Source organism: Aethalodelphis obliquidens, unplaced genomic scaffold (assembly GCF_003676395.1).
Source record: "Aethalodelphis obliquidens isolate GAN/ISIS:26980383/991018 unplaced genomic scaffold, ASM367639v1 scaffold80, whole genome shotgun sequence".
NCBI lineage: Eukaryota > Metazoa > Chordata > Mammalia > Artiodactyla > Delphinidae > Aethalodelphis > Aethalodelphis obliquidens.
In genome coordinates, this window is record NW_020838024.1 from 656,328 (window position 1) to 673,097 (window position 16,770).

Genomic DNA, 16,770 nt, shown 5'->3' on the forward strand with positions numbered 1-16,770 from the left:
AGGTTCTGTGGTTGTCTGTCGTGCAGCATTATTGTGGCGACAGACAGCAGATACACTTAGAGAGGAAACCGGGGGACCCACAAAACCAGGCTGAGTTCTCCTCGGCTGTCCTGCCCATCTGAACTCGGGTCTAATCCCTCAGCTTCAGGACAAAGTTTATATTCCCCCAACCACCTCTGCTATAAACTCATCCCATGTTTCCCAAATTTTGGCCACTGAGAGGGTGAAAGAGCCTGGGATATACTGTCTCTTACCCTGTTCTCCCACGTGGAGCCCTCCCACGTGATCAGCTCCTCTTGGGTCCCCCTATTCTGCTGCCTTCTCACCCGCAGCCTCTCTACGGCTCTGATTTCATCACGTGTCACGCCTGTTTTTCTAGCCCACCTAGGGAAAGGCAATTCATCCTGTCCGTCACCCCCGGGCCCCCAGCCCCGGGTTACCGTGCTTTTTCTCAGGATGACGCTTGCAGGGCACAACAGCCCATCCGCAGCACAACTCTTCTGGCTTCAGCTCAACTGGACATTTTTCCAAAATCACCGTGACTCTTTTTTTTTAATCGATTCAAAATGTGAATCAATTGGAGTTGTGAAAGCAACTCCATTATATCTTGGGAAGCACTGACCCCGGATGTCTCCAAGGAAACGGTGTTCAGGTGAGGGTGACGGGGCGGTCACCTGTGGGTGACACCCACTCTCTACCACGTGGCTTTCTCCACTCCGCACTCACAGGTGATGTACGCAGGAGAGGAGGAATCGCTGTTGCTGTGAGCATTATTGCCCTGAGAGGAAGGATCCTGGTCATCGAAGGTTCCCAAAGACAGGAGGCGGAAGGGTGATGCTCAAGGTGAACGTCTCTAGTTTATTTATTCATTTTTTTAGAACCCTTAATGTGCCTAAAACTGTGCTTGGCACAAAGCTCGAAGCCTTCGCTGACCGCCTGCTACGCAAGTGAGAGCAGAGTCACGATGGGACTAATTACAGGCGCTTGTGTGAGGTGGCTCGCATTTCCCACCTCTTTGGTAGTAGCATTCATCTCACCTGCCCTTGGCAAGTCCTGCCGTGGGGATCTGCCAGTGAGCCAGCTGTTTCCGGGGTCACCGCGTGGCACTGTGATGGCTCAGGAGGAAGCAGCCCCGCTGCTCTGGTTCTTGCCCAGATGCTCAGACCAGCCTGAGAAGCACTGACTGTATTCGTGTCCATTTCTAGACACCGCCTCGGGAGGGACCCGTAACCCCTCCACAGGTGAACGAACGACTAAATGAATGTGCTGTAGCCTTGTTCATCTTCTTTATTCAAGTTCACTACAGACACCCCCCCACTTCAAACCAGAATGACAGTGACCCACCTCAGTAATACATGTGCCTTTCCATCTGCTTCTTCTGGAAGCTTCACAGTCACCTCCTTGAGTCATCATTTACCGAGAGAGAACAGTCAGCTCCCCAAAGTGCCCACCCCAAGTTACCTACCCCGCTCTGCTGATGCCACAAAGGGCCCAGACAAGTCTCCTTTGGGAGAAAATTCTTAGTGAGTGTGCAAAGAATTCAGGGTTTTCCACCCAAACCTGCAAAAGTATACTGTGTGGACAATCTGTAGCTATAAAAATATACACATACAAAAGGACAGCTACAAAGTCATGGTGCCCATTTTCTTAGATTTGCATTATAAAAAGTAAGGATTTCTCATTAAAGGTACATTTCCAGGGCGCAGCTTTATAATTATGATTCTATCTCTAGTCTCCCTTAATCCTTATTTTCATAGTCAGAGCACCTTGAACCAGCCAGTGAGGAGGGGAAGGGGTTAATCCTAGTAATTCGTGGGCCAAAGTAGAGAAATTTGAGGTTCAAGGTCTTACGGTCATTCTGCTATCAGTAAGAGTGTCAAGAGTCAGGGGAGGAGAGAAGTATTTTAATACTGCCCTTTGGGTCTCTCTCTCTCTTTTTTTTCCCTTTCTTTTTTTTTTTCTTACAAACTATGAATCACAACACAGTCATTGAGCTACAGCGGACAGCCTCGGAAATTCGCCGTGATGTGTGATCTCTGGAGGCCACTACACATTCAATGGACGAAGTCCGATGCTTCCTACACAGAGCATTCCGTTGGGTTTGGCCCACAGAGTGTCAGCAGGAAAGGCCACCCAGGGACTCCTGTCTTGGTCCTAGTTTCCCATCAGGGTGTACTTGCTCCTTGATGAAAGGAAACACACCTGGTCCCCGTGCCTCTGTGTGTGGTGTCAGGCAAGGTCTTGGAGCCCCCGGGTTTCTCAGGATAGAAGTTTCTGTCCCTTGGGCAGAGCCAACTGGTGTTACTGGGCTCCACAAGTGTTGATGTTTTTCCCATCCACGGCGTCTTCCACGAGGGAAATGTGGTAATCGGTGGACAGGGTGAAATGAGAAATGCAGCCCACGAGGCCTCGCGTGTACTGCCTGTTAGTGTGCAGAGCAATTTCTTTCATTCCACCTGCCAGGAGGCCAAAGGAAGATGACGTGAGTCAAAGGGAAGGATGTCTCTTCAGTATGCCTGAGTGTCTGCTGACCAAGGCGTCCCTCAGCCGACAGGATAGGTGAGGCTGCGGTACCTAGAACTCAGGACATCGCAGCTGTCTAATTTATAATTATCCTTGAAGGAACAAGCTGACTTGGATCAATTTGATACACAATCAGAGCCTAGAAGTAGCCACCTCATAAGTGATTTCTGACCTAGTTGACCACTTAAAACCAAATAGTACCTGGTACATTTTGAAATGTTGTATAATGTCAACAAAATGTAGTATGTGTGGTAAGAGGTGATGTTATCTTAAACCAAGAGAAATACACTGATGTTGAATGCTTTCGATTAAGTTCACTTGTAGGAAATATCATACAGATAGAGGTATCTTTTCATGTTGATGTGTCAGCGTTAGTGGGTTCTAAGCTATGTACAAAAATACCACTCATTCTAACTCTGAGGGGGCCGGAAAGACAGATCCTCCTTCCTCAGGGAGAATTCAAGGAGCTATATTTAGCAGGCTCCTGTTCTATAAACAAGAAAAGCAGGGTTTTCCTGGTGGATCGGTCCACAGCACAAAATCATCTAAGTGCTTCCTGACCCCTCAGCCGTGAGTCAGAAGTTCAGAAAATGGAAGAATGGAATATCTGGAGAGCTTCCTGATTTCCAAGTATCTGACCGACCCAGTGAAGTACACAGCTTTGGGAAACCCCAGCATGGCAAACGGAAGGCTAAAAAGAAAACGCACTGGCCTAATTTAGGTTTCGTCAAAGGTCAAGGTCACTTACCCACATACAGAGCTCCGTTGATGTTGAGCTGCCTCATCATGCCAGGTGACTTGCCTGTTCTGGCCCCGTAGTCGTCCACAGTTATCTTTCCTGATTGGCCATCCCTGTGAAAACCGCCACCATTTTTGGAGCTTCATTCAGTAATTCAATCATGCATTCATTTTAATACAAATGTATTACTGAAGTCCTTACTAAGCACCCAGCACTATACTAAATGATGGAGCTACCAAAATGAAACAAACAAAAACAAGCAAACAAAAAAACCACCGACATTCCTAAGACAAACAAAAAATCCAATTGCCGGTGATCACACAGTGTCGCCACTCTATGGTGGAAGAATGGCCGCCGGGAGCTGTGGAATTCTACGGGAAGAGAACAGAAGCCCAGGGAAAGCTTCTGAAAAAAGACTCTGAGGTGCGTTTTGAAGGCTGGGTAGGTCGGGTGAAGGAGAAGGCTAATGCAGACAGGAAGTGGCAACGGCAATGAGAGACAAGACGTGGGGGTTGGTACAGACTGAGCATAGAGAATTCTAGAGGTGGGAATAGAGCAGTAAAAGATGAAACCAGAAGCAGACGGTGAAGGGCATAAGGAGCTTAGTTAGAATTTAGTCTGAAGGTGAGAGGGAACCAGAGAAGAACTTTAACAGGAGGAGTGGTGGTGACATGGTGACACGTGGTGAGTGTGGATGTGATTCTAAGCACAATGGGAAGCCAATGCAGTAGTCTTTGTAGAAGGTTACTCTTAGGGAGGATGAAGAATGGCTTTGAGGTTTCTAAAGGACCCAGAGAGTCACCCAAAAGTGACTCTGAGGACAGTGGAATGGAGGTGTTCATCTGTGGCAAGGGCTTTGCAGTTTTTTAAGGTGGTTTCCAAAAACCAGCCACACTTCTTCTCCTTCTCCCTCTTTTCTTCCTCTTTTTTTAACGAGCTCTTTATTGGTCTTTTAAGTTCCTTTTTTATAGCAATCACTTCTTGTTTCTTGGGTTAATAGCCTCTCCTACCTCACTGATGATATTCACGTTTTCATCATTTTTTTCATTCATAGTGTCTGTTTCCTCCAAGTTGCTCTGTTGTATCTATTTGTTCTGATATCCATCTTTCATACTGGAAACTTTTTTCAAATGCCTAGTGATCCCCAACTGCCACACAGATAAGTGTTGAGCACCAAGAAGCAGACTGGAAGCACTGTGTGCTGGATGGCTTTTGTTGACTGTGGTGTGACCTGGCTCAGTCATTTCCTTGGGGGAATACCTGGATTTCCTATTCTTCTTACTGTGGGGTATAGACCTGGCTTCCAGCATTCTGGAATCTCCTCAAAGTCCACCTGCCCTGAAATCTTATCTCACTAGAGATCTCCGTGGAAGGCGAGGGCTTCTTCAAGTTTAGCCATCGAAGTTCTTTCTCTAGAAGATCTCTGCTGAGTGAAGATTTGGGAGTTCAGCCTCTCTGGCCCGCTAGTGTTAGTAAAGGGCACAGGTGGGAGTTGGTACCGAGATGACCTAACGACCCGGATCAAGGATACTTGGATGCCAGGCCAGGATGGGGAACAGGAAATGGGACTAAAGGGAATTGGAGAGTACATCCCGTCAGCTCTGTCTCCCACTGTGGCAGGTACTCACCGAACAGCCTTGACTCGGTGCCACCGACCGTCACTGAATGACCCGTTCACCGTGATGGATGCTACACCACTGCCCAGGTTATAGCTAAAGGCGTCGGAGAAGAACAAGACAGAGAACGGAATCAAACACTGATGTACACACCGACGGTCATTCACAAATGATTCTCACTGCGAAAGTTCTTCGGAGCTCAGGATGTAGTTTCTTTAACACAACACAAAACAATGTTATAAAGACACTAGGTCCCCAGATTAGGGGACCTAATGAGTCCCCATGAGTGACCCAAACTGGTTTTTTATTTTTAACTGTGGTAAAGTTTACAGCCTTAACCATTTTTAAGTGTACAGTTCAGTGTTAAGTACATTCACATTGCTATGCAACCAATTCCAGAACTTTTTCATCTTGTAAAACTGAAACCCTCTACCCATTAAACAACTTGCCATTTCGCCCTCCCCCAGCCGTTGGCAACAACCATTCTTTCTGTTTCTATGAATTTGACTGCCCTAGGTGCCTTGTATAAGTAGGGTCATACAGTGTTTGTCTCTTTGTAACTGGCTTTTTTCACTTAGCATAATGTCCTCAAGGTTGATTTATTTTAGGCTCTATGTACAGTATTAGAGTATAAGGAACAAAAGGGCTTTATCGTTTGTAATGTGTTGTATCAATACTAGGTTGAATAGTATCCCCCAAAATTAATGTCCACCCAGAATCTCAAAATGTGACCTTATTTGGAAACAAGGTCTTTGCATATGTAATTAGTTAAGAGGGGTGATACGGGGGTTATATGGGGTTAGGGAGGCCCTAAATCCAATATGACCGGTGTCCTTATAAAAAGTGGAGATTTTGACACAGAGACAAAGACATACGGAGAAGAACGCCACATGAAGATGGGACTGGAACGTTGCATCTCTAAGCCAAGGAACACCAAGGATTGCCAGCAACCATCAGAACCCAGGGGAGAGTCATAGAACAGACTCGCTCAGAGCTCCCAGGAAGAAGACACCCTGCCAGCAGCTCCAGGTTGAAATTCTAGCCTCCAGAACTGTGCGAGAATACATTTCTATTGCTTTAAGTCACCCAATTTGTGGTGAGTTATTATGGCCGTCCTCAGAAACTAATACATGTGTTTTTACTTTTCAAAAGACAAAACAGAGCGAAACATTGCAGAGCAAGCTGAGCCCCAAAGAATTTACGGGAAGTTGCCTAAAATCTCAGAGCTAACATATAGGACTTGAACTTGGTGTCTCCCCTGCCCCCGACCCTGCCACATTTTACTCGGTAGCTTTCTATTTCCTATTTCAGTTGCCAGATACTGTCATACGCTAAGGGGATCAGAAGACATGCATATGTTGTTTACCAGAGAGAAATAACCCTCTTAGTTCAGTGTTCATTCAATTATTCTAATTTAATTCAATACAACAAATATTTGGTGAGTGACGATTCTAGGCCGGGCACTGGGCCAGCTGCCTAGATCTCCCCTTGATAAAATAATAAAGCCTATGTAATCATGCTTTTGAAGGAAAATGTATTCCACCTGGACAACCCTCTCCTCATCTTGTAAGAGGACATGTCTCTCCTTTAGCTCGTTGGCCAAGACATAGGAATATTGAGAGGAAACCCGCATTAGTCACTGAGCTCTTGCATGCACTCAGTATAAGAAAGGAGCAAAAATAGAAAGCTTTGGCTTTCCCCAGGGAAGCACTATGGGTCCTTTCTTTAATACTGGAGCTCAAAGAAGTCACACAGCCCATCGACATTTAACCAAGAATAGAACTCGGGTGACTTGACAAACTCGGAGACAAAGATGTTGCTCTGACCCAGAAAACTCCACTGTTTTCTAATGAATTTTCCCACATCGAGTGTCTCCTTGTACGAAGCAGCCTGGAGGTGGAATTTTCAGATTTCATTATTTAGTGGCCAAATGCTTGTTGAAGAAATGAATGAGTATAAGGAAGGGCTGAGAGCTGGTTGGCAGAAATGTAGCTGAATTACTGTGTGGGCTTTTATGAGAGGCAGAACGGGGTGATGGAAGGAGCCTAGACACTTGGATTAGATGAATCTGCCTCAATTCCCAGCCTCGCCAATTACTAGTTCTGTGATCTTGGGCAATTTGCTTCGTTTCTCTGAGCCTAAATTTTCTAATCTGTGAAATGGGGTAATAATACTTTCCCTGAAGGGTCTTAGGGAAGATTCAGTAAGGTAACATATGTAAAGAGCACAGCACAGAGTAGGAGCCAAGCAAATAACCCCACTGCCCCAAATATATGCAGTACTTAATGCAGCTTGGATATAGCATCAAACAGTACAACCTGGGGGAGCCAGCAATAGGAGAAAGTTGCCGCCAAGAGATAAACTCATCGAGCCTCTCCTGGAAGAGTAGTCATGTGTGAAAGTAAACCAACAGGCTGTAAATATGTAACCAGAACGTCCAGGAACACCCAGGTGTCAGAATCAAGGTGACTTGGGTATAGCTGCAGTGGCACTAGACTGGAATGTGATTGTAATCAAGTGAATGGAAACCTTTTCAGTTGTGTCCGGACGAAGGCCGGGCCTTCTTCTTCTGTTCTCCAGCCTGATAACACGCCTGTTCATGCAATGAGCCAGACTGCATTCAAGGGAGCAAACGCTGAACCCAGCAGACAGGAGTCCAGCCGTCACTGCAGGTGGTGGCGTGGCCCAGTTGGCACATCTCTGGCCTGACTCTCCAACCCCCTCCCCGACTCTCTCTGATTTCAGACCCTCCGAATAACCTCCTGCTCCCCCAGACACCTGATACATCACCCTGGAACTTCTCTTTCTTTTAAATAATAAATGACCAAGATTAGTGGTTGCCTTCATTGGGAGAGGGCATGAGGGAGCCTTCCTGGGTGTGGGTGGGGCAATGTTCTATACCTTGTTCTGGGTGGTGGTTACCCAGGTGTTTACATGTTTAAAAATGTATTGAGCTGTACACCTAGTATTTTGCACTTTATGTAAATTATACCTCAATTTTTAAAAATTGAAGTATAGTTGAATTACAACGTTGCATTAGTTTCTGGTGTACAGTGAAGTGTACACCAGTCTACGTATATGCTTTTTCAGTTCCTTTTCCATTATAGGCTATTACAGGATATTGAATATAGTTCCTTGTGCTATACAGTAGGACCTTGTTGTTCATTTTATATATAGAACTGTGTATCTGTTAATCCCAAACTCCTAATTTATCCCTCCCAACCCCCTTCTCCTTCGGTAACCAAAAGTTTGTTTTCTATGTCTGTGAGTGTGTTTCTGTTTTGTAGGTAAGTTCATTTGCATCACGTTTTTTTTAGATTCCACATACGAGTGATATCGTATAATATTTGTCTTTCTCTGACTCACTTCACTTAGTTATACCTCAATTTTTTCAAAAAGGTAAAAACATGTGAATGAACGAATAAATGAACAAATAAATGCACACCTGGTTTCTCTATCAACGTCCTGTGCATCCGGTTAGCGTGAATCGGTTAACCTGATCCAAGAGTACCTACTCAATTTGGTGCTCACGGAAGGCTAGGAGGCTGAGCACCAAGGCGGGCCACCAGGAAATGCCATCAGGTGGGGTCCTTATACTTACGCCTCCTTTAAAGTATAGCACAGGGTACTCTGCTAATGTCAGACTGCTTTCCTTTCTCTGCTGCATGAAAATGTTATCAAGGTCACATGGAAAATTAGTGGGAAAGATCGCCCGTAAAGTGATATTCACACACCTGGCTTCATGCCCTAAACATAATCATAAAACAAAATGAAACGAAACAAACAGCAAAATCCACACTCGTCGCTGAGCACGCTGATTCCCTTTCTTTTACTTCACTTGCACCAAAACCATACATAATTGTTTTGTTTAGAATTCCACTGTTTTTCCTTATTCTCTGGTTGAAGTGCTCTGAGCTCTAAATTAGCAAAAGGACAAGCATTTAGGTGAAGAAAGCTGAGATTATATTGTATTATCTTAGGTTTCCTACTGTTTGCTTTGGACCTGGATCAAACACCAAAACCTCACAAATGGTTCATCTACCCAATCAACCAGTTCACTCTCTAGGTTCCACTGATGTAAGCTGCTTGAGGGCAGGGCCTTCTTCAGAATAATAACAACCATAACAATAATAATAGCTAAATTTTATTTAGTAGATATATCGGCCCAACTTCCTGACATATGTTAGCGATCGGAGTTTTTAGAACATAGAAAACACCCGATCAAGGATAATCATTATCACTAATAACTAGATATGCCAGGCCCTGCACTAAGGCCTTTCTATGAATTAACTCATTCAGTCCTCATGACCAACCGTTTCCTTTTACGGAGGTCGGTAACTTGCAGGAGATCACGTGGCCGTGGGAATCCAGCACGTCTGACTCTGAAGCCCATGCTTGTGACCACTTCAGACCCTGTTTCTCAGGGCGTGGTGGTTCCTGATGACTTCCAGTGAGATTCTTGCGCTCAGCGGGATTTCCTCCACCAGCATCTCTGGGTGTGGGCCCAGGAATCCAGTAACCTCTAACATGAGCCCCGCAGCTGACTCTCTGTATGCTGACAGTTTCAAACCAGTGGCCACACTCTGATTCCTCTCTGTGCCCAGCCTCCCGCAGGGCTTCCATACTTCTGTGTTGGGTGAGTAATGTTGGGGGCAGTGGCTGCCCAGAGGCAGGAAATGCAGCAAAGCAGCCACGCCGGGCCTGGGGCCCAGGGAAGAGTTCAGATGTCTGCCTGCCTCCAGTGGAGACTGAGTGCTGTGCCCTTTACGCAGAGCACAGCCAGAACTCCAGGCTAAAGAGGAAAACACGGGGCCTATTTCCAGAAGCCTGAGAAAGCGATGGTAAGAAAAGAAATACATCGGGATGGCGTGGAGTTGTAAGAAGGGTGCCCGGGGGCCTGGGGGTCTGCCCAGGGCCGGGTGTGAGAGCCAGCGGGGGCTGTGAGGGGTCCCGAGCAGATCGAGCTTCCCTGTCCAGCTGGGTTTTCACGGGCGGTTTAGGGGGAAGTTGGGCCTCCCACCCACGGCTGAGCTACTGTTTCAGTTCCCTTTTCTGGGCACAATCAAGTACTTGAGGCCTTGGCGAGGTTAACCACAGGAAAACCACAAGAAAATGGCTTTGCGGCAGCCAGCCTGAAACTGGGGTGTGAAGAGCTCAGCATTTGACCTCAGGGCCCGGGGGAGGGGACGGAGGTGGTGAGAACTGCTCTCTCCAGCTTTCAACCACACGTGGCACCCCAAAGTCCTCAACAACCATAGGGTCACATCGCTGAGCACACTCTGCTGGGTAGGGGCAAGCGTGCTGTGGGACAAGTGACATTTCCTTTCGAAATGCCTTTTATTCGAATTGCAAAGACATAGCATTCTACCCTGGCTGTCAGCAATCCCAGCGCATGACCCACTGAAGCCCCACAATTAAGCCTTCATCTTCTCTGCAGTTCCGCTCTCACTTTCGTCTATTTCAATTCCAATTAATTCCATATCATTTAATGAACACTCGTGCTAGTCACCAGAGGGGGGATTAAAGAAGGAAAAGCCAGAGAAATTCCTGTCCCCATGGAACAGATGGTGAGTAGGGGTTTCAAACCTTAGCAGGCGTCAGAATCACGTGGAGAAACAGTTAACAGATTGCTGGTTCCCACCTCTAGAATTTTTCTGGTTCAGTAGGTCAGGGGTGGAGCCTGAAAATTTGTATTTTTAATAAGTTCCCAGGAGATGCTGCTGCTGCGGGTCCGGAGACCACAATTTGAGGATCACTGGTCTAAACGAGATATTTCTAACCTCAAGTGAGGCTGTACCATCACAATCTGTAGAGAAGCTTTTTCATAGTACACAGCTGGCGCCTGCCCCTTGGGAATCCTGCTAGCACCCAGCTGCCACCCAGCTTCTGGTGGCGAGAAGTCATCCAGGTAATCCTTTAGCTACTTCATAGGAACCCACTTGACAAATCTGAGAGCAGTCTAAACCGACGTAAAAGATGTTAGAACTTCTGGAACTGGCTCATCCGTTATCACCCAAGAAGCACTTTTAAAAATCCAAATGTTGGGTTGCCCTATTGAGATATGAATCTCTGCTTTGTTCTTTGCAGTGGGAGATCGGACAAAGCAGGCATTCTCCTTCCCAAGGCTCCAGAGTGAATAGGGAGCAGAGTCAGAATATAAAGAAAGGTCTCTAGACTGAATCTTCAGATCTTCCTGAGCTGGAGAGCGCTGGGCCGAATGCCCGAGTCCGTGCTTGGCAGGATCAACGTCTTCTTTTGACTACTTCCTAATTTGTAAGTGGGGAGTATATGGCAGGAACATACTAGAACAGGAGTCGCAAAACTTTCCTCTGGAGGGCCAGATAATAAATATTTCAGGCTTTGCCATACAGTCCCTATTGAACCTACTCAAGCGTATCACTGTCTCATGAAAGCAGTCGCTGACAATACATAAATGAATGAGGGTGGCAGTATTCCGATAAAACTTCATTTACAAAAAGGGGTGGCGTGCCAGATTTGGCCGTCAGGCCATAGCTGAGCAACTGCTGCTCTAGGGATGGATATTGGAAAGAAAGACCAGGAGCCTCAAATTAACTCGGAGCTGCAGGCAGCTGTTCATTCTAGCAGACTGCGCTCTGGCTCCCCCTGCAACCCTCTGTTCGGCGTGATCTGTACCGTCTGAGAAAAATCGCAAGGTGATGTAGAAAGCAGCTGGAGTAGGGGTTACCTGAACACCAGGGCTCCGTCCCGAAGGCCCAAGGAAATGAAGTCACTGTTGGGTCTCATGGGGCTGTCTCCCCTCCACATCAACAGGCCGTCTTTGGCAGTTGTCTTAAACCTCATGAATACATTTGATCTGGATCCTGACACCCTGGAGGAAATACACAAATAATGACATCAGATCAACCAGTCTCCACCAACATTCATTCCTGAGGAATCCCAGATTCCTCTGCCAATTATGAGGATAATCTGACATTTCTGACTCTTGCTACCAGGAGATTAGAAAAGGCATCACCACCACAGGTCATGCCATGGGTCTAAAGGTCTGACCTCCTCATTCTGCACTTTGGAGTCTGTCTCTCTCCCCAGGTGTGGTCAAATGCCACAAGAGAGCATTTGATGAGTCACAGATCAGCCAGACTGTGGCCAAGGCCACGGTCCCAGCCTGCACCCGCAACACACACCTCAAGTCTTCCCTCTTTCCTGTCCTACCACTCACGGGTCCTTGGGAAAGTGCCCCTATTCCTCAAAAGGAAGTGGTTTCCTTAATTACCAAGAGGTTCAAGCTGGCAGCTGCTCTGGGCTATGATCGTGGCTGTGGATGGCTATCTCTGGAGGTGACATCCTTGAGGGCAGAGGAGGAATGACTGGACAAGGGGCAGAGTGTCAGACAAGGAAGGTGCCTTGTCTGGAAGGAAGGTGATGGGATAATGGTCTCGAGGGGTGTCGGGGCAAAAACAGGGTGGAGAGGAACAGGAAGATGAGAGGAAGGAAGGGGTGGTCAGGAAGGTCAGGTCCCGGCCCTACAGCTTTGGCTGGGAATAGGCTCACGTGACTCTGTGTCCCTATCAGTTCTGGGATGTTCTTAACAATTCTTGGGAAGAGACTAGTTCACAGATCCAGTTTCCCTAGAAAGTGACCAGTGTTGCATCTGCAATAGGAAGAAAAGCAACCATGAGGTCCTTAAATAAAAGGTGAGATGAGAGTAAACATAATTTAATATTGCTCCTAAAATGGCACTACTGGAAAAAGCTCTTTATCCATTTTCCTGTCACGTGCACCATCCCTCTGTCTCACGAACATGGCCTGGAGCTGCAGAGTGCATTCAGTAGTGAACAGTGGAGGGGACTTTTGTCTAAGGCTTCCCAGAGCCTGAGCCAGACAGGAGGAGATCAAGTTTGCCCTCCCCAGGCAGGGTCTCAGAGTGGTGGGTGAGGAGCAGGGTCCATGATACTGACTGCTTCACCAGGCCAGGTGCAGAGCAATCCAGCCCTGGCGTGTTCCCTAGAGAGCTGCTTTCCCCGTCTTCTGTCCAAGTTTCCTTCTTTCCCTAACTTGCCTTGGGTACATTGATTGGTACAAGCCAATCACGATGGTTCCATTTCTCTTGCAGTGACTGGTTTAGGGGTGGGCATGTGACCCACCGTTGTCCAATGAGACAGAGGAAATTTATCAGGAGGATTCTAGAAAAGACTCCTTTCCTTTTTAATAGAGTCACATGAAAATAAAAAGTTTTTTTTACTTGCATGGGATATTGCCATGATTTACAGCCATTTAATGAGCATTTATGAACAACTATCTTATAACCACAAAGGGTATAACCATTGGAAAATAAGCTGAGGATAACAAGGCAGGAAAATGGGTCTTTGAATAATACCGTTGATTATCTGAATTAATCAACTCAGGATCCAGTCTAAGTCTGGACAGCTTGTTATGTGAAATAATAAATACCCTCCACGTTTAAGACATGTTGAGCTGAGTTTCCTGTTACTTGCAGCCGAAGGCATCTAACTGAAGCAGACCCTGAGCTTGACTTTTACCTGCAGCTTCACACACATGCACACGTACATGCACCTACCTATATGCACACAGGTGCCACTGGGCTTTCTGCTTTGGGGCACTGCACCTCCTCCTTTCACCAAACCCCTCTGCTCCCAACCACCCAGTGCCTCTCACTAAGCACCAGGGGGCTAGAAACTTGGGCCTTGTTCACACGCTCCCAGTTTCTGGGGACTGAACACCCTTCCATCTCTGGGGAGAAAGGGCTGAAGAAAGAAGAGGGTTTCTTGGCTGGGAATCCATTTTGCCTAAGGCCCATGCAAGACAACCTTGATAAACACAACGTGAGAGTAGAGAAACAAAGCCCTGTCTGTCTGGTGTGTGTTCAGAGTCACCAGGGACATCCAATGCCCTAGGAAAATGTCTCTCAACCTCTTTTGTTCCTCGAAAAGCCACCAAATTCCACCCTAAGAACTGCATGCCTTTGGCTTAAAGCATTGCCTTAGTCTGTGAAGATGTGATCAACCTGAAGAGGATGGGAACATTCTAGAATGATTGTGCTGGTGGTAGGGTGAGGGATGGCACTCTCTAAACTACAAAGAGCTAGGGGGGAAGGAAAGGAAAGAGAAAAGGGTAAACTGAAAGCGTCAAAGCCAAGCTTCACTAGATCGAAGACTTTGCCTAGAGCCAGTCTTTCCCATGTCGTGCGAAATAGGCTATTCCAGACCAGGAGCTTAGAGCCCGGACCGGGCTGGAGCATGTGCCACCAGCGATTAAAAGCCACAGCTGTGACTCAGGCATCTCCTTAGATCATGCTCTTGTATCCACGTGAAGAGAGCTGAGGAGCCCCCCACCGAACTGGAAAGAGCCTGAAGAGGACAGTGGACCTCGTCGATGGAGACGCAAAGTAGGACATGGACCTGGGGCTGTTGTCTGGTAGAGGGTTTCCCAGAACCCTTCCTCGGCTGGCTTCTTCAGACCATGGCCACAGAGCAGCATCACGCTGACTGCCCTGCTGGGGAATCGGACTCATATAACCCTGGCTTTGGGAGCATCAAGTTCTCACTGCCTCTCAAAGCCTGAATATTGGAAATCCCGGGGCCGGGCACGTCCCTTTCTCTGGGAACGTCCCTTGGACCAGAAAGGCTTTGGGTTGTTTGTCATGGGCTTGTTTCAAAGGTTGCATTTTTGAGTTTGTTTTTTGTGTTGTTTTTGTTCTAGTTTCTATGTTTATTTTGTATGTTTTTTCCCCTCTGGGACTATGGCTAAATTCTCGTGCCTTTTTGGAGAACTATCTTCTGGCACGGAAGATAAGGAAAAGCTCTGGGAAAGATATTGAGAAATTGACCTACCAGGAGATAAGGAAGGTGCCTGTGGAAGCTTCTTACCTCTTGAGGATATCCGGATGGTCATATGTCAGGTAACTGCGGCCGATAAACTGAGGGATCTCAATGGCTTCTGTGATGGCTGAGACAGAACAGAAAATGGAGGTTACATGCTACATGGCTCTCTTGACCCCTACACTCCACCACGTGGCGGGAAAATACAAAGAAAGCCAGTTCCTGGAAGCAGGACATTTATCAACTTGGCGGCCCCTTCCTCTTGGCTGTACAGGCACTTGGCCTGGTTTGGGACTGCCCGGCCTGATGGCCTGTAATTGGCATCTCCCTGCTGTCCCCTCTCTGGGGCTGGCCGTCACTCCTATCGGTGTCAGCACTGCCGAGAAGGCCTTGCAATATGCCAAAACTTGAACTGTGCCCAATTATTCTTGGAAGCCAAAGGGCAGGTCTTGGGCCATGCGAGGAGCAGCTGGGGATAACCCTGTTCTCCAAGGGAGGCAGAGAAAACAATCCCCCCAACAAAACCCACCAGGATTTCTCTAGCTGAAGCCAATCTGGTCCAGAGCCCTTTCAGCCATGACCTCAGACACTGGTGAAGCAGAGGGGATGAGGCTTTGACAATTGTTTGCAAATCACCTTCCGGTGTTGTATTTCACAAGATTTTCACCACAATCACAGGAAGGGGGGGGGGGGGGGGGGGGGGGAGGGTTTGATTGTTCCCATTTTTATATTTTTACTTTATCATTATTATTTTTTGCGGTACGTGGGCCTCTCACTGCTGTGGCCTCTCCTGTTGCGGAGCACAGGCTCCGGATGTGCAGGCTCAGCGGCCATGGCTCACGGGCCCAGCCGCTCTGCGGCATGTGGGATCTTCCCAGACCGGGGCACGAACCCGTGTCCCCTGCATCGGCAGGCGGACTCTCAACCACTGCGCCACCAGGGAAACAACCCATTTTTATAGACTAGGAAATTGAGGCATAAAATCATCAAGGATTTGCCCAAGATCATACAGCTAAGAAAACAATAGACCATGAGCCAGACCGACTCTCCCCAGTTCTGGCCCTGAGCCCGCTTTTTACTTTTCAATATTTTAGAGGTGTGTTTCCTTCCTCTCAACTTCTCATCTTTGTGTTCTTGAGGAATCTCCTTCTTCCATACAGTCAGTAAAAGAATAGGCTAAGGAGTTGTGTTTGGTGTCACAAATTAGGGATAATTTAGGGGATTTCTTCTAAAGAGATTATAGCAATATCTCTCTTCTCTTTAGAAAGGCACAAATGGCAGTTTAAATAAATTAAGGTAGAGTGAATCTCATGTTTAAAGAAATGTGCAAAACGAGAGAGAATAAGCCAGCTTATAAAACGAGTTCTAGTTTCACAAAAATATGCTGTTGGTACAAAGACATTGAACTAAGGACTCTATACCCAGGGGAGAAAATGTACAATTATTGACACTACAAACGACAGGAGAGTTTAAACTCAACTTCTAAACATTAAAAGAAAGAAGGAAGGAGGGAAGGAAGGAAGGAAGGAAAGCAAAACACAAAACCCAATGACGTTGGGCCCCCAAATATAGGTTCCTATGTTAGCAGGTCACCACAGCATGCTCCCATTCTCTTCATAAAAAAATAAAGGAAGGAAGGAAAGGAGGAAGGGAGAGAGAAAGAAAACAAGAAATGCAGAACAGAAGTAAAAAATGTTAAAGACAGTTTCTGAGGTAACTAAGAAATTGCTTCACTGTCCTCTGAGGCAGCATAGCCCAAGACAAGGGCCTGCTGACCGGAGCACCTTTTAGAGACTGAAGTGAACAGCTCTTGCATCTTAAATTCTGGGCTGTGCCACAGGCCTCTCTTCCTGTGCTTAAAGTGAGGAGGAGGAGGAAGAAAAGGAAGTCGAGAGAAGGAAAAGGATGCAAAATGACACGAGCAGAAAGATGGCGGGAAGAGGGAAGAAGAAGGGGAAAGTAGACGCCAGAAGAAGAGAAAAGAAAACCGTGGAGAAGGTGTAAAAATGGGTGGCAGCCCCGGGCAGGGGAAGCAGAGGGGGATGGGAAAGGTGAGGCTGGGAGAGACACCCAG

At 47.0% G+C, this 16,770-nt stretch overlaps 1 protein-coding gene across 1 annotated transcript in view; it reads right to left on the reverse strand.

The window, feature by feature from the left end:
* Nucleotides 1–1,269: 1,269 nt before the first annotated feature.
* The window catches only part of EGFLAM (EGF like, fibronectin type III and laminin G domains), a 171,033-nt gene continuing 155,532 nt past the window's right edge, over nt 1,270–16,770 (reverse strand). Inside the window, exons 19-23 of the mRNA XM_027092654.1 lie at nt 14,745–14,823; nt 11,585–11,728; nt 4,891–4,974; nt 3,272–3,375; nt 1,270–2,456 (exon numbers count right to left, since the gene is read on the reverse strand). Coding sequence (XP_026948455.1) covers nt 2,302–2,456; nt 3,272–3,375; nt 4,891–4,974; nt 11,585–11,728; nt 14,745–14,823 — 566 coding nt within the window. The 3' untranslated portion in view covers nt 1,270–2,301. The remainder of the gene's footprint in view (nt 2,457–3,271; nt 3,376–4,890; nt 4,975–11,584; nt 11,729–14,744; nt 14,824–16,770) is intronic.